Consider the following 26,302-nt stretch of genomic DNA (forward strand, 5'->3'; position numbering starts at 1 on the left):
ATCTGCAGGGTTTACACGCGAATCTCATTCTCCAAGGTATCAGATATGACTCCCTACATCTTGCTTCTTCTGGCAACATGCTGCTACTCCCGTTTAGTAAGTTTGCCCTCTCTATATGTTGTCTTCTCACACTTCTCTATATATTGTCTTCTCGCACTATGTCTCCTAAAAAAAAAAAAACAGAAATATTTTCTTGCTAAAGCTTATATTCGTACGCTACGTGTTCTCGCAAAAAGATGCAGTTACGTTTCAACCGCGGTAACGGACTATTTTGTCGCTAGCCTCAAAGAACAAATGCAACACAAGACAGACCACAACATGGATCAGTCTGACTGCGCATGATGTTAGAAGTTCCTAAGCGAACGTCGATGGGCGCCATGCGCGATGCTACGATTCAAGCTTAAAGTGATATATAGAAATACATCAACATTATACAAATAAATGCATCTGGAAATGCAAACTCCAAAGATATAATTTTATGCAGAGCGAATATTTTTACGAATAGAATCAGCAGATGAATGCAAGATAAAAGATAAATGTTTATTGAGGTGAAGAGGCGCCTCGATCTAGAACAAAGAACAACAGTACATTCTACGTCGGCGATAAAAGGGCGACTGGTTTGTACTTGCTGTACTATCGCAAACAATATGAGCGTGAACGCGCCTCCGCGTGTCGCAGCTACCTGAGGCGCCGCAGGGCGGCGCCTCAGGTAGCGGCGACTCAGTCTCTCGACTGAGTTGCGGTGAGCGGACGTGTTTCCTGGTTCTCCTCGAGCATCCGAAGCTAAGTGCCAGTTTTTCTTCTTTTCTCTCTCTTTTTTTGAGAGTTGATTGGAAGTGACTATGCGGTAGCAGTATTAGGTTTGAACAGCAGCAGTTAACGTTAGTTTCGCAAAGTAGGCTCTGTTTGAATTTTTGGCGGGAAGGGACGGTTTGTTCCCGGACTAGACATGGGTCTAGATTTGGGTCGGCATGACAAGGGTGGGGACGAGTTGGTGCAGTGCGAGGGGTGTGGGAGGTGGTGTTACCTGGAGGAGACGGGTTTCGGGAGCCTGGAGGTGGCGGCGGAGGTGAGTTTCGAGTGTCGGCTTTGTGTGAAGCTTCAGCAGGTAACTGGGGAATGGGAGGGTAGAGTTCGGGAGATTGAGGCCCAGCTTAAGGCAGAAGGAGAGAAGCGGGTGGGTCTCGAGGCCCAGGTAGAGGAGCTGACTAGGCAGCTTAATCATGAGAGGGAGCAGCGGGTCGGCCTCGAGAAGCAGGTGGAAGAGCTGGGGGAAGTATGGAAGGCGGGTTTAGAGGAGCGTAAGGGAGTGTGACAGTAGGGTAGAGCGCCTGGAAGGGGTAATTCGAGCGAGTGAGAGTAGCGAGGGAAGAAAGGAGGAAGTGTCAGTTCTAGCGGGACGAACCACCAGTCTGCAGGCTGGGGTCCCTGGTGGTCGGGAGTCCGGCCTGTTGGCAGGCGGGCTCGACGACGCTGGAGAGCTGATTGAACCTCAGCTCAATGGCGCCTTCGAGCAGCAGGCGTCGGGCAGTGAGGTGACAGGAGATAAGTCGCAGGACAAAGGCGCGCAGGCACCAGGGGGATCTAGGGTACTGGTAGTGGGGAGCTCTAACGTAGCACGGGTTAGAAGGGGTGTACATAACAGGGTGAAGGGAGACCAGAGGGTAACCGTAGAGGTCCAGCCAGGGAAGTGTATGGTGGATGCTATGACCGCAGCACGTGAGGGGGTGTGGGATGACCGGGAGGGAAGGAACCTAGTAATAGTTCATGCGGGGCTTAATGATGTGCTGAAGGGTAGGAGCCAGAACCTCGGAAAGCAGCTAAACGTGGGAATACGTAAGCTGAGGGACGTGTCTGAGAATGTGCATGTGGTTGTGTGCACCATTCCAGAAGTTCGGGGGCAGTCCGGGTTAACGGAGAGGAGGGTTGTCGAAGCCAACGGAGTAATTAAGGGTATGAGTCGACAGCTTCGGTACGACGTAATGGAAGTAAACAGAGAAGTGTACGAGGCTGGCTCCCGCCCTTTTGCAGATGGCATTCACTACAGTGAGGCCACGGGTTACAGGGTGGGGGATAGGATGGGCCGCACGGTGACTGCTTTTTTGGGGGGACCGAGGGCCCTGGGGGCACTGAAGTAACTGAAAACCCAACAAAGTCAAGAGAGGCACCCAGGGTTAAAAAGAGGAGAAAACGTAAGAACAGGTATAAAAAATCAGCACAATCAGACATTGGATATATTAACATGCAGGGTGGTAGAAATAGGTTAAAATGGGAAGAGGTAGAGGAGCAACTAAGAAAGGAGGATTTAATGGTGTATGGGTTTGTGGAAACACATCTCAGAGACATGGAGCAGCCACCTTGCAACCCTGACTATGTGTGGGAAGAATGCAACAGAATGGAGGGAACGAGGAAGGGAGGTGGAATTGGAGCATTCATTAAGAAGAATATGAACTTTCAAAGGATCAGAAAGGAGTGCGCCGAACATTTGTGGCTGAAAGGAAAAGTCGCTGGGGAATCAACAGTCCTTGGAGTGGTTTACTTATGGACAGGGACAGGTGCTAAAGAGGAAAACAGAAAAATGATTGATTGCATATCAAGAGACATTAGTGAACTAGGGGAAGGCTCCGAAATAATTATTATGGGAGACATGAATGCCCATATTGAGGGTCTGGATGGGTATACGGACTCAACTGGAAGCATATTACTAGAACTGGTGGAAAAACATGACTTAGTTTTATGTAATACCAGCCAGAAGTGTGACGGGCACATAACTTGGGAAACTGGCAATCTGCATTCAACTATAGATTACGTACTCATGTCACACAAAATATATGGTAAGTTACAAGTAATGAAAATAGATGAAGAAGGTTCCAAAAGTCTTGGTAGTGATCACAAACGTATTAAGCTGAATTTTGCCAGAGAAGTAAATGCTGAAACTAGACAACATAATTCAAAGCAAACTTTCTGCAGCGACAAAGAGTTGGAAATAGTTGTTGAAAGAATAGAGGCAGCAGTTTCAGGGCAACGGCATACAGATTGGACCTATGAGAGCCTAACTAGGCTTTTTTCTCTAGAACTAGACAAAGTTAAGAGTAAACGAAAGGGGAAGCAAGGACATAGACCAAAAAGTTGGTGGGACAAAGAAGTGAAGCAAGCGATACAAAAACGTCAGGAAGCCTCTAGAGAACACAGGTATTCCAAGCGTAGTGGGGAGTCCGAAACGGAAGTGAAAAGAAAATGGGACAATTTTGTAACATGTCGCCGAGAGGCATCCAGTTTGATCAATGCGAAAATTCAGAGAAAGGGTGAGGAATGGATGAGTAATGTAAGTAAGAAAGATAGAAATGCTGCCAAGAAGTTTTGGGAGCACTTAAACTCACTCGGTGAAACAACGCAAGCTAGACAGAGGTTTATACTCTCGCATCAGGGAGATCAATTAGAGGGAGATGATGCGATACAATATATAGGAGCAGTGATGGAGGAGAAATTTCGGGAACGGGTACATGTGGAAGATAGGAGAACCGAAGGAAGTAGCAGTCCAGTTTGTGACATCGCGGATTTTGGACAAAGAGAATGGGAAAAGGCGGAACGAAGAGTCCCTAGTGGCACGTCGACAGGCACAGATGGTATCCCTATCAAGCTGGTGAAGAATTTGGGTCCTAAATCTAAGGCAAAACTAAGGGAGGTAGTGAGTACCATGATAACAAAAGGAAATATTCCAGATGAATGGAGGCTTAGTAGGATGAGTATGATATATAAGGGAAAGGGAGATAAGTCTGATATTAGGAATTATCGTCCTATAACCGTGACACCGGTTATTTACAGGTTGGTAATGCAGATTATAAAGAACAGACTGGAGGAATGGGTAGATTGCGAGGGCATACTGGGCGAGTTACAGAACGGGTTTCGAAAACAAAGAAGGTTGGAGGACAACTTATTTTCTCTTACACAGTGTATAGAAATAGCGCAAAAAGAAAACAGACAGCTCTGGCTGGCATTTCTGGATATCAAGGGTGCCTATGACAATGTGAACCAAAGAAACCTGTGGGACATAATGGAGAACTTAAACCTAGATGAAGGACTAACAGCACTATTAAGGAACATTTACAAAGATAACAAGGTGATTATAACATGGGAAGGAATGGCGACAGGGAAAATAGAGATAAGACGAGGCCTTAGGCAGGGGTGCCCGTTATCGCCTTTGCTGTTTATGTTGTATCTGAGAGGATTGGAGGATAGACTAGAGAAGAGTGGGCTTGGGTTCAACCTTTCTTACAGTAAGCTAGGCCAAAAAATTCAGCAATCCTTACCGGGATTGATGTATGCGGATGATATTGTACTAATGGCTAACAACAGGACAGAGTTGCAGGAATTAATGAGCATCTGTGGTAGGGAAGGAGAGGAATTAGGTTTAGAATTCAGTAGCGAAAAATCGGCAGTCATGATTTTTAACGAGGATGAAGTTGAGAGGCTGAAGATACAGAATATTACAGTTGAGAGAGCTAGTAAATACAAGTATCTAGGAGTATGGATATGTGATGGTGCAGAATATCTCAGAGACCATGAAAAGTATATAATAGGTAGGGGCAACAGAAATGCAGCTGTAATGAAAAATAGAGCACTTTGGAATTACAACAGGTATGAGGTGGTGAGAGAGATTTGGAAAGGGGTCATGGTGCCTGGCTTGACTTTTGGAAACGCAGTGCTATGCATGAAATCCGAAGTGCATGCGAAACTAGAAATAAAACAGCGCGGAGTAGGTAGACTGGCTTTGGGGGCGCATTGCAAAACGCCAAACCAGGGAGTACAAGGAGACATGGGATGGGCATCATTTGAGAGCAGGGAAGCGGTGAGCAAGGTAGAATTTGAGGATAGGTTGAGGCTAATGGATGGGGAGCAATGGGCACGAAAGGTTTTCAGCTATTTATACATGAGGAGTGTAGACACGAAGTGGAGACAGCGCACTAGGAAATTAAGAGGAAGGTTTTTGGGCTATAGCGAAGATACAGAAGAGCAAGTCTCAGTTAAGAAGAAAGTTAAGGCCACAGAAAGAGATCGGTGGCTAGAGGGAATGCAGACAAAGACTGCTCTGGAAAGCTATAGATTAAACAAAAGAGTTATTGCCAAAGAAAGCATTTATGACAATTCTAGGGGAAGCTCATTGCTGTTTGAGGCAAGAACGGGTGTTCTGCGAACCAGAACATACAGAGTGAAGTACCAGGAAATTGATACAGTGTGCACTGCTTGTGGAGAGGAGGACGAGACGGCTGAGCACTTGATACTCTACTGTAAAGGGCTTCACCCTATGCCTACCGAAGACAACATAGATTTAATAAAGTCATTGGGTTTTAGAGACAGCGAAGGGAGAGTGGATTTCAAGACTGTAGAGATTACCAAGCAAAGATTAAGTGAATGGTGGCAGAAATCGAGAGAAAACTAGGTATTTTCTTAATCACTGATGGCAAGGGGGTTTCATAGCCTCACTTTCTTTGCACTACGGAGTGAATATAGATTTCACATTTAAATATTCTAAGCTTAAATGGTAAAACAAAATGGCTAGGTGGCGTAAGCTACCGCCCGATCCAAAGGGCTCAGCCGTATTCATCCATCCATCCATCCACACGCGGAGGCGCGTTCACGCTCATATTGTTTGCGATAGTACGTTCAGGGAAGTTCTGAACTGGAAAGCACGGTGTCAACCGAGAAGGATCTGGAACTTTACTGAGGAGAAAAGATCGGGGGGGGGGGGGGGAAGAAATGATGAGCCATTGCACTCTCTGAAGGTGGATGAGCAGCGATGCTGCTTAGCACACGACACAGACCCGCACCGAGGAGCCGGAGGAGACTAGACACGCGCGACTGGACCGTTACCATGGGAAAGCGGAAGGAGAGGAAACTGGTGACTCAAGCGCTTGGAATGGCGATAAAGAGAGGGCGGTGCGAGCGTAGGCATAGCGGACACTGGTCGCGCTGCGCAAAATCTTTAAAAAAACTCGATTATCTGCGTAAGAGTCTACTGATCACGAAAATAGTGCCGATTGATAAATCCACTGAAAACACCAATTTCTGAAATCAATGAGAATGCAGGGAATGGTGTTATACGCACCGCAGTTGCCGGCGTCTGCACGAGTAACTGTTCTAAAGCAAAAACACAAAATAAATGACAGCTTGCACGCGCTTTTGTGAAAGCTTTATTTTGGTTATTTACTCGGAATATTTTTTACAGGGACCGCGTGCGCGTGCGGCGGTACGAGCGTAGAGATTTTGGATACGAACACCAAAAAACAACGAAACCCAAACCATAAACAGCTTCGCTGTGAAGAAAAAATACCAACAAAACCGGGTTTGAACTTTATTCTACGGTGTGTGGCAGCCGTGTGGGTTGCCGACTGCGCCAAGCAACGCGGCAGTATTGATTATCAAGTTTCGTGCTTTTGTCACCTGTTTTTAGCTACCTCATAACGATTCAGTATATGACTTGCACGTGACGCCGGTCTTCCCTTCTTTCTGGTGGTCAGAAGCACCTCGATAACGCAGCGAAAGCTGCCCTTTCATGCGCCCTTTTCCCCCAGTGGCAAGACGCGTATTGCTAGTGCACAGAAGCTAGCCTGTCACGCGCCGTTTTCCCCTATATATCTGATCAAGTGACGTCAGTGCAAGCTTGTATAGACGTTTTGCCTTCGAAGACAATGTGCTACTCAGAGATTTGTAGAGCTTCCCTGGAATTGCTGACCACATCTCGTGTAACAGATTACGTTCATCTTTTTTGCTCAACGCAGCAAAGTGGGGAACATTAAATGTGGAGTAAGGGTAATAAAGTCTCGTCAAGATAGAGTTCTTATTTGCAAAAAAAACGCATATTATTTGTTGTTCCATATGGTGCGTCTAATTCTGTTGTTTCCCTTCGCCCCCACAGGTGCTTCAGGACGCTGGTAAGCATAAGAATCCCATATCTAGTCACCTTGTTCACTAAAGAGTCAAAAGTGCAATGTCGGTTTTCTTAAAGAAAAATCCTGTTAGCGTACTTGTCTTCAAAACTACAGCGATTCAAAATGAGAAAATGAGAGGCAACCTAAGGAAGGTGGTGAATGCTTTAGGCCATCTATGCTCACAGGGAAGGGGCATAGAAACACTTGAAGGTACAGCGAATCCCCAAAAATTTTAACTTCCGAGATAGCGCAAGTCCTATACTATCACAATTTTTTTATTCCAAAGTTATATATTTGTCTTCAAATTTAGAGTTTTAAAAGTCCCGAAAGTGTCAAGGTAGAAAAAAACTTGTCTGACCAGAGTCTTGGTATATTGGCCTCAATGTGCCAGACAGTCGCCAAAATTGGGCTTCACCGCTGGTTCTTTGGTTGACGTTTTTGGCTCAAGTCTGCCACCTTGCAAAGTATATGATGAGCCAGAGAAAATCCAGAGAAACGCCGAAGGAAATTATTATGCCACTAATTAACGCCTTATTGCAAAATCGTGTTACTCTAAGTTACACCCAATGGAGGGCTACTCTTGAGCCAAGTTAGCCGTTTCTCTGGCGTGATGGCTTGGACATGTAATAAAAAACATGTCTAAAGAGAAGATAAAAAAAATAAACCCATTTTTTTACTTCGCGAGCCACATGTTGAATAAGAACCGATTCCGAAACAAGTTTCTATTTTGAGACCCTGAGCCTCGAGAAAGAAGCACGTTTCCGAATCGCTCTTGAAGCAGAGGACTGCCCCGTCTCCCAGAAAGAAAAATAACTACTTGGATGGGACACGTCTGTCACGCAATAAAGAATTGCCCTAGAAATAATTGCAGAACAATGTTTACATTTGTTTTATTCTTTCCTTAACAGTGTATGAATACATAACGCCAAATTGTGTTGTTTCAGGGGTTGTACTTTTTGTGGCATAACAGTTCTATTCGGCATACGTTTATGTGTAGACACGAGCAAAACAAACTTTTAATTTATTGGCATTATCAAAAACAAATTTATTTTTGGAGTTCAGTAGACGAGGGATGAAGGAAGAGAAGGTAAATGGGACGAACGCCAACTTTGCAATGCGAAATGCACGATGTGTTCGTAGCTTGGGGAGAAACCTTCTAAATTAGGCATTTGGGTCAACGTCTGCATGCTTCAATCCAAAGCGCTTAGGCGGAAAAGAGCGGGTTGGTGAAAATACAAAAAATGAATGAAAGAATAAAAACACGTGTGGTCAAGACGGTGCAAACCAGTTCTTTCAGAAGAAACAGCACCAATATTTGAAAGAACTGAGCTCTCTTGCTCTCGGTCCTTGCCCCTAAGTGTTTTGTATTCTGTCATTGATTCTTGTATAGGAGCGGAGCGGAAGCACCCAATGCAGATTCACAGATCGGCTTCAATCACGACTGCGCTTGTAACAACATTAATCATTGCAATGACCACTGAATGGTGCTCGTGAAAGTCGTCGCGTGAGCAGAACTACTGAGCTTGTCAAAGTTATTTTTGTAGCGGTGACACGAAGCGCCATGTTTTTTTCATTTCCTCGTGTCTAAATACTTTTACGTTCGATATTCAGCGCAAGAGAGCTACAGCGCATGCGCAGAACGCGGTCCAGGGCTCAGTGGACGAATATTTCAGAGCGCCGAAGGCGATTGTACAAAGGGTCTCCTGAACTAGTCGACATTATCTAGCGGAGCGGTCCTTGTAGTTCAGTGAACCGACTGACCCGAAGAGGAGACGTTAGGCAACTTAGATACAAGCTATGGACCGACAACGTTGTCTGATAAACATGACATTACGCTAGAAGAATTGCAAGCAGGCCGATAGTCGGAACACCACCTGCATCGGAGTGCGTATCCAGGAAGGCGTGCCTCCGGGTTATCGGTACCCCCGTACATTACAAATTACACAAATTAAGTATACAAATTTTCTAGTTCTATTAGAGTAAAAGTATATTTTAAGTATAGATTAAGTATCTGAAGTATAAGCTTAACATAGCATTAGACTATTTTGTATTTTAACGCAAGGGTCCGCGCGCCCGTGTCTACTCGCTTGTGATTGTCCCTTGTGTCGCGCAAAAAACCTCTAAACAAAGAAGTAGTGTACAATCTAGTGTTTAATTAACTAATTGTTTTTTTTTTCGCGCACGGAAACAGCTGATACCTTGCTAACCATGCAAAAGAGAACGTTATCCTCATACACGCTTAGTAATTTAACTAAATCTATATATACGTTTAGTGCATTACTTTTTACTAAAGGTAGGCTTGGCCCGCACACGATGAAGGTAGAATAAATCAGTCACCCTTTGTGCGTCGTATACACTCCGTGCGGGAACTATAGGGGGCGCTTTGAAAAACGCGCGCAGCGCCGCTAGCGGAGGAGCTGGCGTTCGACAGTGAGGCGCATTCAGCAGCCTGCGGCGCCTTTTCGCATGCCAAGCTGTGGCGGCGGAAGCGCGCACGGACGAAACTTTTGCTTTTTGAGCCGATACGTTGAGGCTGACGTTGCACGAGTGCTGGGGCAGAAGGGCATTTAGCTGTTCTCTACTTCTTATATATTGAGTTTGAGTCGTTACTAAGGGTAATTTCTCTAGTTGCAGCCGAAAAAGGACTTGGAGCAATTTTCCGAAAAGCAAGATGGCCGCCACCATAATTGCTCTGAGTGGGAAATTTATTTCGCTCGTCGCTGTAAACGTAGGACTGTTGGAACGATAATATTGGAGGCGAGTGAGATGTTTACTAAGTTTGTGCACGAAGTGTGCCAAGTTTCATTAAGACAGCAGGTGTGAAAGTTATGTTTCTAACGAATAAAAAAATAAAGCTGTACGGGATATCCAATATTGGACCCAAAATGTTGTGTTATAACCGGGCTCTGCGAAGTGCAGATTTGGGCACACAGGTGCTTGGACTTGACAGTAACATGATACAGCACTTATTGTACCAAAAAGAGGTGGCAGCGGGAACCCAGGAGGAAATTTGGTTTGGGCGGCGTAACTCAATGGTAACAGGTTTTGACCATGAAAGGGCTGTCAAGAGAATACCACTCGTTGTTGGAGGTGGAGACTTTACCGGTAGGAAGGTACTAGTGGACTGTACTCCCAATTGAAGCAACTTTACGAAAGGTGGTTCCAAAGCCGAGAAAACAAAGTTGTCGGCCAACAGACGGTTTGGCCGCCAAGGGCTTTTGCGGTCAGCTGTTGTGTAATAACCTGTTGTGCGAGGTGCTGATTTTCGGCGCACAGGTACTTTGACATGACCATCACTTGGCACAACACTTGTTATAACAAAAAGAGTTGGCATAGCGAAACCTGTGGCGGCGTAACTAAATGGGAACTGGCTTTGACCGTCAAAGGCTGTCTGATAATATCACTCATCGTGGCAGGTGCACGCTTTAGAGGTAGGAAGGGACCAGTGGACGGTACTCCCAGTTCGAACCACTTTGCGATAGTTGGCTCTAAAGCCGAGAAAAAAAAATGTTGTCTACAGAACTGGGGATATCAGCGTTTCGTCATCTAAAAGGAGGCTGATCAAGAAAGAAAGCACACCACATAAACTTCCATACTCAAACGTCGATTCTCCAGTGATTTCGAGTTTCATTGTTGTTTTCTTTAGACTTATATTTGTCACTTTTTTACCGTTCGAATCTTTCTTCATGAAGTACAGATTGCGTGCCATACTTGTCCGGAAATATCATCGACACGTACGATGGGGACGAAACTTCTTTGGGGGGCATTCCTCCAACGAAATTGGCACTGCATACCCGCGAGTGTGGGATGGCATTTCAGTTCGTCCCATCGGCGCTGATACATGTAGGCGTTACTGGTACGAAAACAAACGCAGAGCGCCAAGCGGCAGTGTAGAATATGTCAGCCGTGCCGACACAGTGGCAGACATGATCGAGAGACCAAATTTCTCGCGTCGTACGGCACGGCTCCATCGTTGTCGCTGTCCCACAAAGCCTCGGCAAGCTAAAAAACTGTGAAACTTTGTCCCCACGAGATACGACGCATAACTATTGAAGCACTTAATGACGCAGCACAGGCAGCACTTCATGCTGTGAACCCAGCGCAACCGCACCGATCCGACTTCAACGCGTACCAACGTGCGCGGCGTGGTTTCGGTTTCGTTTTCTCTGGGGTTCTCACTGCCTACCTTCGGTACCGGCCGCGCGGCGGCGCGCCAGTCGCGTCGCACGGAGTGTATATGAATATTCCTTTGTGGAGGAACTTAGCCTGCTTTCTTGAAGTTAAGGTATTCGCACGATGATCTTTCGTCATATCAAGGCCACTCTACAAGTTTAGGAGCATAATACAAACCAAGCTTTTCTTTCTCTGACCACCGAGGAGGCCAACACTGAAAAATACACTCGGTTGTCTCTCGGCAACGTTCTAATAGACCAAGTCAATGACAACTAGCACCAAGAGGCAAACCTCCTCTGCTCTTCCACTTTTAGCGATAGCAGGCCGTTTACTGATTGACAAATATAAGAAGGGGGAATGGGAACGGGAAGTATAGAGCGCCAGCGTCTATGGACAGTTCCACAATCGAGTTGCTTTCAGCTCCAGTGTTTTCAGATTTTTTTCTGAAGATTCGCAGTCGTGAAACTATCTACTAATTGGTTTCTCGGGACATTTTTATTGAAAGGAGAAAGGGGGCCAGGAACAGAGACCTTTTGAAGAAAGACAACAGAAAAAGAAAGTCAGAGCGAACGAGGCGGGGCGGAAGGAGTGCGGGTTTAAAAACCAGACTCTAAACAAATTCCGCAAGTAGCCTTTCCTACTGGACGCGGAGGAAGACACACCAGAGCGAGCAATGAAGGGTCCCAGCAAACACGAAGCTTAGAATTCGATTGAATCTGAAAAATGCCATATGCGCGCAGGGACAATGAGCGAGTCAAAGGTATTGCTTATCATCCATGGGGCACATCGCAATTTTAGGACATAATTTGTTTTATCAGCCGATTTTCATGAAGTTCTGTAACCTATGGCTTTAGCATCGAGCTGCAACGAAAAAGCGACACCGAAAAGGGCTATGCCCACAGAAAACCATACAAAGCCACCTCAGTGCCCCGGCAGGATTTTAGCTTCAGGTTGTGAGCCGAGTGCTTCGCCGATTCAGCTATCTGGTGTCGGGGATCCGGGCATATATAAGATAAGTCCCTCGCGCGAGCACGCAATCTTGCGTTTTGCGGCCTTTCCTGTCACGCTGCGCTATCTCACGGCGTGTTTCAGAAATAAAAGCGCATTGTTCTTTGGCGCTGCCGATCAGAGGTCATTCCATTCTCATTTGAAAGGCCTACCCACATTCTATGCTTACCAGTAGCTTTGAGCATGATCACGCTTTCTTCCAAGTTTATTCGTATTCAAAGCTTCGTCATTCGCTCAGGTTCGTTTATTGCTCGCAGTGATTGGCTGCATACGTGTTCTGCAGGAAAGTCAGCTCAGTTTATTTTTTATAGAGAACAATGCTAAATGACATTTGTTCGTGTTACTTGCGAGATGGTCAGGTTAATTTATGGAATCGACCGTATTTTCCGTAAAGTGCGCCGTCACTGCACTTAACTGATAAAGAGTTTTTCTTTTTGAGCCAACACCCTGATAGACGGTATTAATAGTCAATGTTGTTTTCAATAAACCTTCAGTTGTGAGTGCGCTTCGTCTCTGTCCCCTTCTTGGTCCTTGTTTATTCGGCGCTTTCCATTCAATTTCCGTAAACCTTTGTTTTTTTTGTTTTTTTTCTCACAATATACCAAAAATATTTCTTAGCGCATTATCATCGCCTGAATGTAAATTAAATTTGTGGACTAATTTTAGATATAGCCGAAAAATAACAGTCCTTTCTTACTTTTTGTTTTCGTCAAAATTACACACCAGTTGGTTTCATTAAAAAAAAAAAAAAGCGATCACATGAGCGGAGGCTAGTAATTTGCCCGTAGGTTACTGGGCAATAAACTATGGAGTATATCCCGCATCAATATACAATGGCATCCGACGTTTGGAAACATTCAGATGCTATTCCAAAAAGTTTAAACGCTGCTTGCCTCTCATAAAGATGTATACATGATTCGGGTTCATTTACTTCATCGTGGTTCTTGCATCTTAACCACTTTTTATTTTTTTTTATTGTGGAAGAGATCGGACTGAGACATCAGTTACTTTGTGAAAATTCACACTATTGGACTCACCTTTTGTTCTTACTTGTCGTAAGGACATTTTTTTAACAATAAAAACATATGGAATTCGCAAAAAAAACAAACTTCGATTGCCATAGTCTATCAGTGTTCTTAAAACAGGTTTGTGACACGTATTCGTCGTAAAGAAGAACTCCGCCGATTTTTCGGTGGACTTGGATTTTGCTACAAATTTGCAGACAACTGATAACCAAAATATTTTATAAAAATGAAACTTTTGCGTGAAGTTATTGAATTTTCAAGTTACGCCGGCCGCGAGGGTTCCAGGAGGCGACTCTCCACTGGCAACAATGAAAAATCCCTGCTTTTCCCTACCCGTGTACGTCATCGGTGGGCAGGCGGAGGAGCGACTCGGGCAGCCGCCAAGTAGCTTTCCGGGGGCCAGAGATTTGTTTTTTTCATCGCAGTTTCAAGGTTGAAAGTTTCTTTGCAATGGACAGTAGTCTGTGGTCCGCGATAGGTTGTAGAAACAGTGCCGGGAAAAAGCTTTTTTTTTTATCCTTGTTTTCGTTGAGGAACAAAAAAAAAAAAAAAATGCGTTCTCCGCAGCAATGGAGGCCAGCCACATCAAGGTCCTTTTGGGCGAGCAGTGTGCCGAGAGAACTAATGTCACGTGAAACATTTTCACTTATGCTCGGAATACTTTATAGCCGCGTGCTGCGAGTTGAGTGTCCCACAGCAACGGGAACAGCTTCAAGAGCGGCAAGCGCAAACTCAAGCCGGTTGTGACCGCTACGACATCCGTCCAAAGGCTCATTTTCGTCTTCTGCGCATGAGAAAGGGAGTAGCAGTGACGTCAGAACGCCGAGCCCTCATTGGCTGATCGCGACTCCCTATCTGAGCGTCGTCTGCTACTTCGCAACGTCGTCTGCTCGCAGCATCGTCTGCGTCTATCTTACCTTTCTTGCGACTTCCGGAAATCGAGCGAGCTCGACTTCGCCTTTTAGAGAGGGCAGACGAAATAACTCGAGCGGTACGTTGTTTTTGTCTAACAACTAGCAGGCGCGCATTAAGGAGGGAAGTCAAAGGACTCACTGGCGAGGTGTCCCGAGGCACCGAGGTTTGTTTGCTAAGAACCGAGAGTGAGCGTGTAAGTGTCCGCAAGTTCCCTCCCAAATGCTTTTTCTCGCCTTTCGTGTGCGGCGAGACTCCTCACTGTTTAACGGCGTCGGCGGGTTGGCGCAGTTAACGTCGTCTGCTAGTCAAAGCGACGGCTGCTTTACCCTTCCTGCGTCTGTCGGAGCTTCACCGCTTTTTTACCGGCAAGAGTCACCGTTGCCTCGGAAAACAAGGAGATGACAAGAGGAAGAGATTGACCTCTTAATATAAAATTGAGGTCAGCGATCAAAGTGTAAGACGGGAAGGGTTCACAAGGGTCGCGCGAGCATATTCCATTCAGCACGCCAGCCGGTCGTGGGCAGACGGTCACCGAGTCGGAGTGCCTGCTAGGCCTATCTGCCGAGCTCACTTGGTCGTTGCCGTTGGAGCTTTTCCCGGGTGTTTGTGGGTCCAGCGTTCTTGTTCGTCGTGGTTTGTTTCAAGTACTTTTTACTTTTTTCTTGCTGCTTGAAGTCGAAACGCGTGAGAAGCGCGCGTAGAAAAATAACCGTCCGTTGGTCGTCGCGACCGCGACACTGTCTGTCATGATGATTTGATCGTAAGAAGTGCGTAAGACAGCTTCGGAGCTGTCGTAGGGTTTCGTCGTAACCTGCGCAAAACTTGCGAAAATTTTGTTTCGTGAATACGAATTTGTTCTCAAGTTTTGTCTTACGCATATTTTTGGCGTAAGATCGTTTTGTGAACCTAGCCTCTGGCCTCTGCACTTCCGAAAGTCGAAGGAAAGGTAAGACAGACGCAGACGACGTTGCGAGCAGACGACGTTGCGAACGAGCAGACGACGCTCAGATAGGGCGTCGCGATCAGCCAATCAGGGCTCGGCGTTCTGACGTCACCACTACCCCCTGCGCAAGAAGCAGACGAACTTGCCCTCCGCATAGCTTGTGCTACTCTCGGAGTTGCACTCGCGCAGCCGATATGTTAAAGACGAAAAGTGAAACGTCTAAACAGGGTTCAAATCTGAATTTTGACATTGTCGACAAATTGCTATTCCTGTCTGCTATTACAGACGTTTATGAAGCAGATGTTGAGCTCGATAAATATATTATAGATCCTTTGCCTGGTTTGTAAAATGGTTGGCGTGCAATGTTCTCTACAGAAGAAGTGATAACGCCTTTAATTTATTGAACTGCGGAGAAATTTAACATAGGGCTGAACATATTGATGTGGTTGAAGGGAGGAATGCATTTTACGGCTGATGAAAACTGTGCTATGCCAAAACTTAATTAAAAAGAAATCTGACATAAAATTACCCCCTTCCCATATGCTCTCGTGGAGGGGTGTTTGAACGTGTTGCGTTATTATCAAGAATAAATAAAAAGGTAAAAAAAAAATGCGGGTACATATTTTTCTTTGGTAACTTTTGTTAACTGAATGATTTTGAATTAAAAGTATATTGACGTCTTTCTGTACCTTACGCACTATTGTATCTTCAAGCAAATTTTCTTTACTGGAAGATGAAGAGTGTATTTCTGTATTTTACACGCATTCAATTGCAGCTTGACGTTTGGCTTGGTGGTTCCGGAGTTCTTTAATTGTCATTGTAACACGATCTTCATTACCGGTAATGAAGATCGTGTGTGTGGACCATCTGGTCCACACAAATTCAGTTAACTTCGTCCTATACATTTCATTGTTTATTAGACTCACAGTCTACATGTGTTAGTTCCCAGCCCAGCGTGTACATGTTCGTCGCGGAGTTCCCCTTGAAGGAAAGCATATTTTTTTATTTACGCCCTCTCATTGTTTTTACGAAGGCCTGGACCATTCGGGTTTACATTCCCTCAATCGCTGAAGATGTCCGCTGCTGTGTTCAAGTCCTGAAAACGGCAAAGGGAAGGATACGAGGAATTCCTGGGAAGGGGTGGGGGACAGGCAACGTGCACGCCGGGCACACCATCGCAGGTGTCATGCGACCTCAAGTTTGAGGAGCACCGACGTCAAGGAAAGAAGGCAGTGGAGGCGAGGAGGAAAACCGTGCTGTTTTCCTGGCGGATGTCCGAACAGGAGACAGACATTCGGACTTGAAATTTCACTTCCGATGGGGAAAAGTGTCGCTTCACGCATTTTGAGAGTATCAATGTTTGGCCACACCTTTACAATCGTTATAAGTTTTAGCATTAATCGAATCACTGAAAGTATAAATCTGCCAATATAAACATGAGCGAATCATGTTGAGAAGTATTGAATAGTACAAATATTTGTTTCCGGCGCTTATGTTTGGTCGTGCCTGGCCAGGCTTACGAGGTGACCCCCTATTAAGAAGAAACTTATACCAATTTCTTGAACTTAAAGAAAAATATTCAGCCGTCGCCGTTTGTTTTAAATAGTGCCTCAATGTGAGCTAGATACCTTAAGACAGAAGATAAAAGGCGGCACTCTTTCGTTCACACCGGAAAAAATTGTAAAGTAAAAAAAATATAAATAACAAGTTGCAGATATTTGATCATATTTTTGTGTTAGTCCTTTGCACGATCGAACACAACACACTGTTCGCTGAGGTGCCAAAACGTAGCAGCATCTGTTCACAAAACCAAAGTGTTCGTGAAGAAGGTGCACTGCGGAGAACTGCTCGGATCGGTAAAACGCACGTACGTTTAGTTATATCACTGAGCGAACTTATTTAGTTGAACGTGTCTACTGCGTCCAATGAACGTTACTTACGCTGCGCTTTCCTCAAGAACTCTCATTTAAATGATCTCAGAGTGCGGGATAATTTCTTGTTTTGTTTTTTCTTGTGTATTTGTTTGCATTGCACCAACAGCGGCTAACCCACTCCTATTCGACCTCGAGGAAAAGATTCAGGCGTTTGTGGACGCACTTTCGGTGAAGCACGGCGTCAAGGTTTCCTGGTGGGACATATACGGGAACAACTCGGAACTCAAGTGGTTCAACGTTAGAACGCATCCGTAAGTTGACAGCACGCCTATCTTGCATTTGTTTGTTCAATTTATTGATTGAGCATTACGTCTGTCTCTATGTACTTAAAGATAATTAATCAGGCATTTCGACACCCCGACGCTTCGATTTACTTTTACTATAGGCGATACTTTTCATCGTAATCCAGCTCAGCGGACAAAATGAAAACGCTCGCGCTGCAGAACTCAGATATCAAAAAACGGTGCAGAGCACCCGTTTTAATCTGGACGAAGATCGTACCGGAGTGCGATTGTATATGCTACTGCCATAGCCTCCTCTATACTCACCAAACCTGGCAGGTCGACGACGGAGCCATATATATGCATAGAGTGTGCGGTCGCAAATTCTGAGAGCGAGGGTCTTGGAGCAACGAGCATCAAAGAGCCATTTCTCGGGGAGCCTGGACGTCAGCGCACAGCTTTTGCACCGGCGAGGACCCGAAACACATTTGTTCGCTCGGGAGACGTGTGTTTCGGCGTCTCGCCGCAGCGAGGCGCCAGCCTTGTGGCTCTCCTCTCATTCGTTGTCTGCCGCTCCACCTTTCCTTTTCGGCGGCCGCTTCTCGTGGCGATCTGGCAGGCTTTGTCAGTATATAAGAGGCTATGCTACTGCCTAATGCACGTCCATTGCTAGTGCAGTAATGCTGCCAGTCGTAGTTCACTGTCTAAATCTTTCTGATGCAACGGTGACACCAGACGCACATTGAGGCTGACTAACTTGCTGCTGTGTAACAGCAAATGTACGTTTACATCAATATATCTTTTATGGGCTCTTCCGCCACTCAAAATGCCGATGTAGGAAGAAGTAGGGCGTCCGTTGCGTGATATCACGGCCTCAGGTCACAACACGTCGTCTGACGTCGGAGTCACGGGTCGTCACGAGGCGCCACGGTGTCACTTCACGCTACCATGTCCCAGGAGGCCACGGTGTCACGTCAGGCTCCCACGCGAGACCGTGATGTCACGTGACGCCATGAGATCGCGTGACATTATGATGCCATGCGACATCGCGCGCACCCACACCACAACACGCGCACAATCCGTTAGCAACGGAAAACAACAACAGTAAGAAAGAGACTGGATTTGGAGTCCGCTGTGTTTCTCATTAAATACAATTAGGCACATGACGGTTTGAGCAATCGCAAAAAAGCAGCAATTTCGGGAGAATGACATCGCCAGTGCCACTCTCCGAGCGGACATTCTTGACAGAAAAAGCGAAGCGCGAAGCCTGACTTGCCGCTGCAGCGATAGCGTCGGGCTTATACATCAGTGAAAGGATACATACTTAAAAGTCGGATAAGGTGTCGGTGGATTCACACAGGTCTGACCTGTTTGTTTTTTTTTTTGTATCAGATTTGCTGAATTGACGCGGCACCGCACGGACGCTCCTCAGAAAGTTTCTAGTCCAATGTCGACTGAAAATTAACTACAGTGCCCATGCTATAAGTTCGCCTAATTGTACTGCAGCGGACAGGAATAAAAAGAAAGAAGCTCGGTAATATTTTCAACAATGTTGCGAATGAACGCACATAATCAGATCAGAAAGTCACCAGTAGTCGGCGAGAATAGTTGTTGGGACGTTGTAGTCATCTTAAGAACCCTCGGACCGTATTTGAATAGGCCGATCTCATTAAGCGTTCGCTGTATTCGAGACGGTTTAATTCACAGGAGGTTGACAGAAGTGCAAGGGAGGCTTCCTGTTGTCTCATGCTCTACACGTGCAGAGCTCCGGAGAAGTTGCGGCGCGTCTAAGAAAAACTAAAGTTCCCCGATTCATTGCGGTAGTGGTGGCGTAGTCAAACTGGCGGGTGTGATCGGCCTATTAAAAACTTGCAAATTTTCAAAACCATTCTCCGTAGCATTTTTCAGTCTTTCTTTTGACCCGCGTGCCCTTTGCTGCAAGGCTACAATCTCGACCTCCCGAATACTCTCTTTAGCGAGAAAATGTAACTATACAAGACTCTTTGACCAGCTGTTTTCCCACAGTACATGGTGTTTAGTATATCCAACGAAAGGCCTGTAGACCAGACTCTTGACGTCATCTTCACGATCAAACTCACAATACAAATTGACAAAGGATGCTCAGTCAGCTTTCTGCTGCCACTCGTGTACTTTGGTTCACATTAAGTTCAGATGCAGCCGCCGCTGATGCTGATGGAACTCTTCAGCGTCAAAAGTGCACCAGTATGGTGCTCGTCATGTTTCTACACGGGATATATAATGGCCGAACTAATCACAAACAAAGCACACCTAGTGAATTTCGCTTCTGACGCTGCTTGATTGGTCCCATTAGCCCGTAGCGCGGGCTGGGCCTGCACTTAAGCTGAAACGAAGTTTTCTAAAAAAGTGCTTCACTCACTCAACAAGATCCTCAGCTGAACGCTGTCGCAACTTCAGCGGGGTGATGCGTAGACAAGTCGAACAAGCAGTTCATGTTGTTTACGTCCCCATGGCTTTGGTTCTGAACTTGGCCTCTAGGAACGCGACGGTTAGAGATTCTCTTCCTTGAATACGGTCTATCTTAAAAGAAGGAGGTTGCCAGACTCCCCTTTGTTTCGAATTTGCCAGACATATTATGCTTTTGTATTGAAATAAATAGAGCGGAGATTTATATGAATATTTAGAGGCTTTTTTTTACTGACCTTACTTTAATGAAGTCTACCCTCGACCACCCGCAAAGTTCTTGACACATTGGTAGGTGCCATGTTGCAGGAACAAGATACTCGTCCGAGCCAGTGCCATCAAGTATGGCGAGGTGAAGATAAATTCCCTCCAACCAAAGGTGATCTACACAAACTGGGCCCACAACGAACAGCCCAACACCTCAACGACAACCACGGTGAAGAGATCCACGATGCACAACACGACCCACATGCACAGCACTGAGAGGGCGTTCAGTTGCGGCTTTAAGTTATCCGTCGACGCCAAACTCCCCGCATCTGCGGGCATCACCGCCAACGTATTCACAAATTTCAACCTGAGAAACCTCAACAGCGAATCTCACACCGAGACCGAGAAGTACTCCGTCAAGCAGGTTGTCACTGTGCCTCCGATGAGGTCCGTGAAGATCGAGTGGCTGATCACCGATGTTTCCAGGGTGAGTGAACGAAGTTTTAGACTTGTCGCGTAGTTTTTAGTCTCGCGTGCCTAGTGTCAATATGTCTTTTCAATATGTCACTGACATATTGAAAAGACCCGGGCGTCTTTTTGAGATGCCCGGCCTTCAGCAAGCTCACGTCGTCTTTCGCCGTGATTGGGCTCTGCATCCACGATCGAGTCCTTACAAAAATATTTACCCACTTTCTACAGAATTTCTATAACAAATAGTGTATACAAGTTATAAATATAAAGAAAGTGGATCCATTCTCCTATCCACTGTCTGTAGCGTTCTGGCGCTTCTATGGAAATTAGTGTATGTGCGAAGATTGAATATATAAATTGTATAGAACGCAGATAGAGATTCTAATGGCAACTAACGAAAAACGGAAACAGGTCAGTTTTGTTACGACAAAAACCATAAACAAACACTGAACAATCATTCGAGTTTTGTCATGATACATATATAGAAATATGCACTCGCCACTTGCCGCGTGAAAGTACCCAGAGATCACAAATAGGCACGCCACGAAGCACTAATAACACTGGTAATTCGGTGGCTTTGACTGCTCCGCGTTTGTATGTACTCAGCTTTAAAAGTAATCATTTGACCGACGACCATCCCGGAATTTAAAGAAAAAAAAAAAAACGATTACATGTAGATTGCTCTTTTTTTTTTGTCAATAATTTATATGAAAAGTAATTTTAAGTGTTGTTGAACTGCACGTACAAATATAAAGCATTGCGAGAGGTGATAATTATTTGACACAGTCGAAACAAAAACAGCCTCCGCAAGGAGGCTCGAACAGGGTGCGACCTGTCTTCACCGTACTGTATTTTATTATTCTGTCGAGTTTAGTCTATAATAATTCTATAAAAGTATGACGAAAAGTGTATTTAGTCGTGGCGATAGAAATTCGACACAATTTTTTTTATCTTCTGTACTCGATAGATTTGGGTTGAAAGTAAGCCTATAGAAAGTGTTTAGAAATTTGTCGGTACGACGCGACTGGAACGGAAGTTGAAAGAGTTGTTAAAATGTGAATAGGATGTCTATAGGCTGCCAGAAATATTTTTTTTTTGTAAGGGATCACCTGCATGTTGTCCCCACCCTTTCGGCGACAATCGTCAGTCGATGCCAGTGGCAGATTAAGAATAACAACTAATCGGGCAGCCAAAGTTTAATAAAAGTGCCGGGGAGGTACCAGAACTCCGACGCGCATTGTGGAAAAATTTTGCACGCTACTAATTCAAACGAATGACAGCATGGAGGGGCATTTTGCAAAAACAGCTTACATTTATTTAACAAAATGATCATATTTCTGAAATTTTATGTTGCTCTCAGTGTGTGGTTCGCTGAGTCGATTTTTCAGTTGTGTTTGGCACAAAGCGCGACACACGCGTAAACAAAGGAAGATCTTTTCTTTGACGTGATAGATTGCATTGAGAACGTGTAAGGTATAGTAATGATCTTACATTGTGCGAGAGCCTGGGAAGCAAACTTTGGTGTCGAACACTGGCTTATAAAAATATATAGAATCAGTCGCTGACGTCCTGTTAAGCTGACTGTATCACGAGGCAACTGTATCAACAGCTGTTGCGTGCTATCTCTATTGGCTAGTTCGTAGGCTCTAAAAACTTTAAGAAAACATTAATAATACTACTATTATTATTACCCTGCCGCATCCTATATTCATATGCTCGAAGATCAGCGACGGTTCAGGAATATGCAAATCAGCACAACCCATATAGAATAAAGGGGACAGTAATTAGAGTGAATGCCAAGTAGAGAATAAGGCTGAGCTTACCCCCCCCCCCCCCCCCGCCCCCCGCCCCCCTTTTCCCCCAAAAGAAAAGTAAAAAAGAATATTTCTGATAGTTCTTTGCATTTCCAGAAAATCGGCGTATGAAGGCTCACCCATTATATCCATAGTTTTCTCTGACATTTAGCCAGCGAAAGCATGTATGACCCCGTGTCTTAGGTATATATTTAACTTACATAAGAAATTTCGTATGATTAGTGTTTAGCAAAGTTTAAAAAATGTTTCTAATCCTACTATGGTCACTCCTAAAAGCAGGTTCGAAACTCAAATGTTCATTGTTTTGCCCAGTCGGCTGGTATCAATTTAACGGAATGTCAAAAAGAAGCCGTGTAACCGACTTTACGGTCAAGCCACCCCACATGGTAGTCGATATTGATAGTCAATCCTTCGCTGCGACTGGTCAGATGTCCTTCGTCGTTTTGGCAACAAAACTTCGACTTTCACCCGTATTCACCAGGCGCGAGTAGGGCCTGTTTAACCACCAACTAACGACGTCGTCGACTAAAATGATCACGTGGCGTGCGATAGTCGCCGCTAAGTGAGCGCTTGGTATTCACCGGTCATGTTTAGGTCCTAGTCGCCCAGCGAGACTAAGAAGTCGACTAACAAATTTTAGTCTTGGAGTAGGGCTAGTTTAGCCGGTGTTACGCGGGTGACTAGCCGCTCAGCGTCATGGCCGCCTCGTATCACCGCTGACCGCCAGCGCTAACGAAGCACTTACTTTTTTCTGAACGCTGGGGGACACATGTACAAAGAATTGGAGGAGCCAATATTGTGTAACTAGCCATGTTCAACGGCCAGAGATACCACTAAAGCGATCTCAGCAGGGCGCCGGACGGCGAGAAAAAACGCATTTACGGGAGCTTCCATGCTTGTTTATGCCGCTGGCAATGCGCCTTCCGTATTTCTTCCTTGCGCTTCTTTTAACTTCTCTTCGTAAAACTCTGTCTCGGGCAATTAGTCTCTCATTGTAACTTTTTTCTTCCTGATAAACATTTATATATTGGCTTTTATACGATAAAATACCCATTTGCGCAGCGACGTTCAAGTACGCGTGCGCGTGACATCTGTTTTTATGTCATTTCCGCTTGTTAGTTCTGACTAGATAGTCACCCGCTCGCTTCGCGCTCGTGAATACCACAGAACTAGTCGATCCTTAGTCGCTGATTTTTTCTCTTAGTTCGAGACTAATTAGTCGCGATACTAACTTTAAAACAACGCTAGTTAGTCACGACTGATGAGAACGAATGTTTGAGTTTTGACATGCTAGCGTGATTACGATGATCGGAAACACAATTTAAATACTTGTTTTTTGGCTTTAACCAGGATCATTCAGAAATTTTTATTTGCAAAATTAATCCGCTTTTAACTTTTTCCGTGACAAAGTAACTGACAGCTTGAGAAAAGCGGGACGTGGTGAGTCCCGAGTTGTCTGAAGACTGCTTCGTATTGCGTAAAACTGCGGCACTCGCCGATGAGAATGCCCGGAGACGAATCACCGTGGAAGAATCAAAACTGACCCTGCGTTCCTAAAGCTGTTTATGTCTATATTATACAATGTCTTCTCCTTCCAGGAAATCCCCTGGACGGCCGACATCAAAGTGACCGGATCTTTCGGGGTTCGATTCGAGAGGCGAGTCAATGGCGAGTTCCTGTGGTACTACCCCGTGACCAGACTGCGGGATCCGCTCTTGAAGCGCATAGGACCGAAGGTGATGCAATTCACCGCCAACGGAACCTTCGCCAGCGTCTACGGCGTCGACGCTCACCTCAGAGTGTCCGAATACGAGCTGATGGACAAGAACGGGGAACCCTTGGTAATCACCAACCGAACACTACCTCTGAATGCACGCCAAGGGAACGCCGCTGCACCCCATAAATTGTTTTATTTTTGAGATGTCGACGATGGTTATCTTTTGAGTCACGGACAAGTTAATAAACGCATGGCGTGGTTTTTACAGCGAAATCGGGCTCCTCCTTCCCCTCATTCTGATGACGTAGGCGTTTATCATCGAAGGCCTCAAGTGACACCGTGACGTCATAAAGTCAAGTGACGTCGTTACCTTCATGACGTCGCGGTGTAACGTAACATTAGTGTGTCACGTGCCATCCCACTGTCACGTGATGTCACGTTGTTACGTGTCTAAACGGTGTCACGCTGTCATACGACTTCAGGCTGTCAAGTGTCCTCGTAGTGTTTCTTGACGTCATATTGTCCAGTGTTGTTATGATGTCCGATAACGTCAAGGTTGCTGCGATGGGATGTGACGTCATCATGTCGCGCGGTGTCATGATGTCAACAGCACGGCGACGCTTGGCGAGTATCGTACCAGTGCTGTCCATAAATTGGTAAAAATTCCGGCTCAATGTCCAGGTTTGCACTGCAGCCGGCAGGTATTGGCGAACCATCGCTTCGGCCCCGGCCTAGTATCGGCCCGATATCATGCGAGTACTTTACGTAACTTCGAATCGGACTGTCGCTCACGTATCGACCGGACGTTGCATATACAACTTATATGCATCTGCGGTTACATATTAATCGTTGCATATCAATCGCAAGAACGGACAAACGAATTTGTTTTCCATCGCAACGAACCGTTTATTAGACTGCAATCATTAAGCACAGTCATTTCTCGATAGATTTACGGAAGTAATACTGTTCTGTGGAACGGAAAGCATTTTATTGATTACAATTACACCAATCTCAAGCAAAGCAAAGCTCATAAATGAAACACCAAGTACCGCGGAGATTGCGAGGTAAGCAGGTATACCTTCAACAAGCATGTTTGCAAAGTAGTTAACAAGAAACCGGCGATCTTCTGTAATCCGTGATAGATTCAGTAGCCGACTTAGACAGTAAAAAAAGAACGAAAACAAATGGTAAAAAAATTAAAAAGGTCGTTCACTCTCAACAGGAATGTCACTGGCGACTATGAGCAGCTCTTTGTTGAAGCACGTTCATATATAAAATAATAAGAAGGGACAATAATAATAATACTTTATTTACTGAAAAGAAATATTTTACACAAGATAGCGTACTGGCCCGCGAAAGCAGAAATGCTTGTGTGTGGGTCCAGGCAGCCAACAAAACACTGCATACATCATTACACATAAGGAAGAACTGTGCACTATGCAAACGATATCAACCTTTTATCCACAGGTATTACAAGCGAGCGTTTGACACCATTTTTTTACTTTTAGTTTCACCGCGCAAATGGATGTTAAATTACTTAAAGTTTCAGGCAACGCGTTAAATAATGCAGGGATGTAATATTTCCTTTCTTTTTTATCATAATTTGTTAGAACTTTCGGCAACATAAATCTCTCTGTACGCCTTAGACTTCTTTTCTTAACCTCGTATTTGAAATCATTTTTCTAATAATTACTTGTTATTGCTACATATTTATGAAATTGATCGAATGAGAGTATGCCAGGCGCCTTCATTTTTTCTTCCAGTTCTAAGCCATCATGGACTGAACCATATGAAACGTTATTCGCAATATGCTTTATGACCCTGTCAATTCCATTTCTTTTGTACCCTGAACAATTCCCGTATATCGTTATTCCATACCGTAAGTTTGACTCCCCTAGAGCTCTGAAAATAGACTGTCGTAATTTTACACAGCATGCACTTTTTAGTTTGTGTGTAGACGCTTTCAGCGAGTCAGTTACTCGAGCTGCCACCAGTCGGCGCGCCCTTCGCGCGCTCTCCGGGCCGCCATAGCCGACCTTCAGTTTCTCGCCGTTGCTCCGCGTTGTGTGCTACGCAGGCCACTACCGGAGCTTCTTTTTCGTGTTCATTTACGTTCCGCGTTGAAATCTTGCACTTTCTTTGGGTCTTTCCTCTATTTAGAACTTTCATTTAATCATTTGATATTTATATTTTGATATAGCTCTTGTATTTTCTTATTTATGGAATGGAATCGGACAGCAAATGGGTCGACGATACTTATGAGGCTTCAATGACCATGTAAGTTCATCCCATTCTTACGTTTTTGTCGCTAATAAAGGGCAGCCAACACTATTGCGACATATGTGAATTGCAACTGACGCAGTAAGGCTATCGCAGTCGTGCTTCTCGCTGCATGTGCGCGCTCGTTTACGTAAAGCCGACCCGCATGTCAGCGATTTAGCTAGCGTGCGACAAAACGAGCAACGGACATTCTTTTTTTTTTTACTTGCAAATACTGTCGCCT

The 26,302-nt window shown here is 45.1% G+C and overlaps 1 protein-coding gene across 1 annotated transcript; it reads left to right on the top strand.

Annotated features, from left to right (window-relative positions):
- LOC8035450 lies at positions 1-24,072 on the top strand. The gene is made up of 5 exons (XM_042292674.1): positions 1-96; positions 6,917-6,932; positions 17,034-17,178; positions 19,900-20,284; positions 23,681-24,072. Exons 1-5 carry the CDS (start codon positions 46-48, stop codon positions 23,999-24,001), a joined length of 918 nt encoding a protein of 305 aa, XP_042148608.1. The 5' UTR covers positions 1-45; the 3' UTR covers positions 24,002-24,072.
- The last annotated feature ends 2,230 nt before the right edge of the window (positions 24,073-26,302 follow it).

This window comes from Ixodes scapularis, unplaced genomic scaffold (assembly GCF_016920785.2).
Source record: "Ixodes scapularis isolate PalLabHiFi unplaced genomic scaffold, ASM1692078v2 PGA_scaffold3__209_contigs__length_174095766, whole genome shotgun sequence".
NCBI classification, from domain to species: Eukaryota; Metazoa; Arthropoda; class Arachnida; order Ixodida; family Ixodidae; genus Ixodes; species Ixodes scapularis.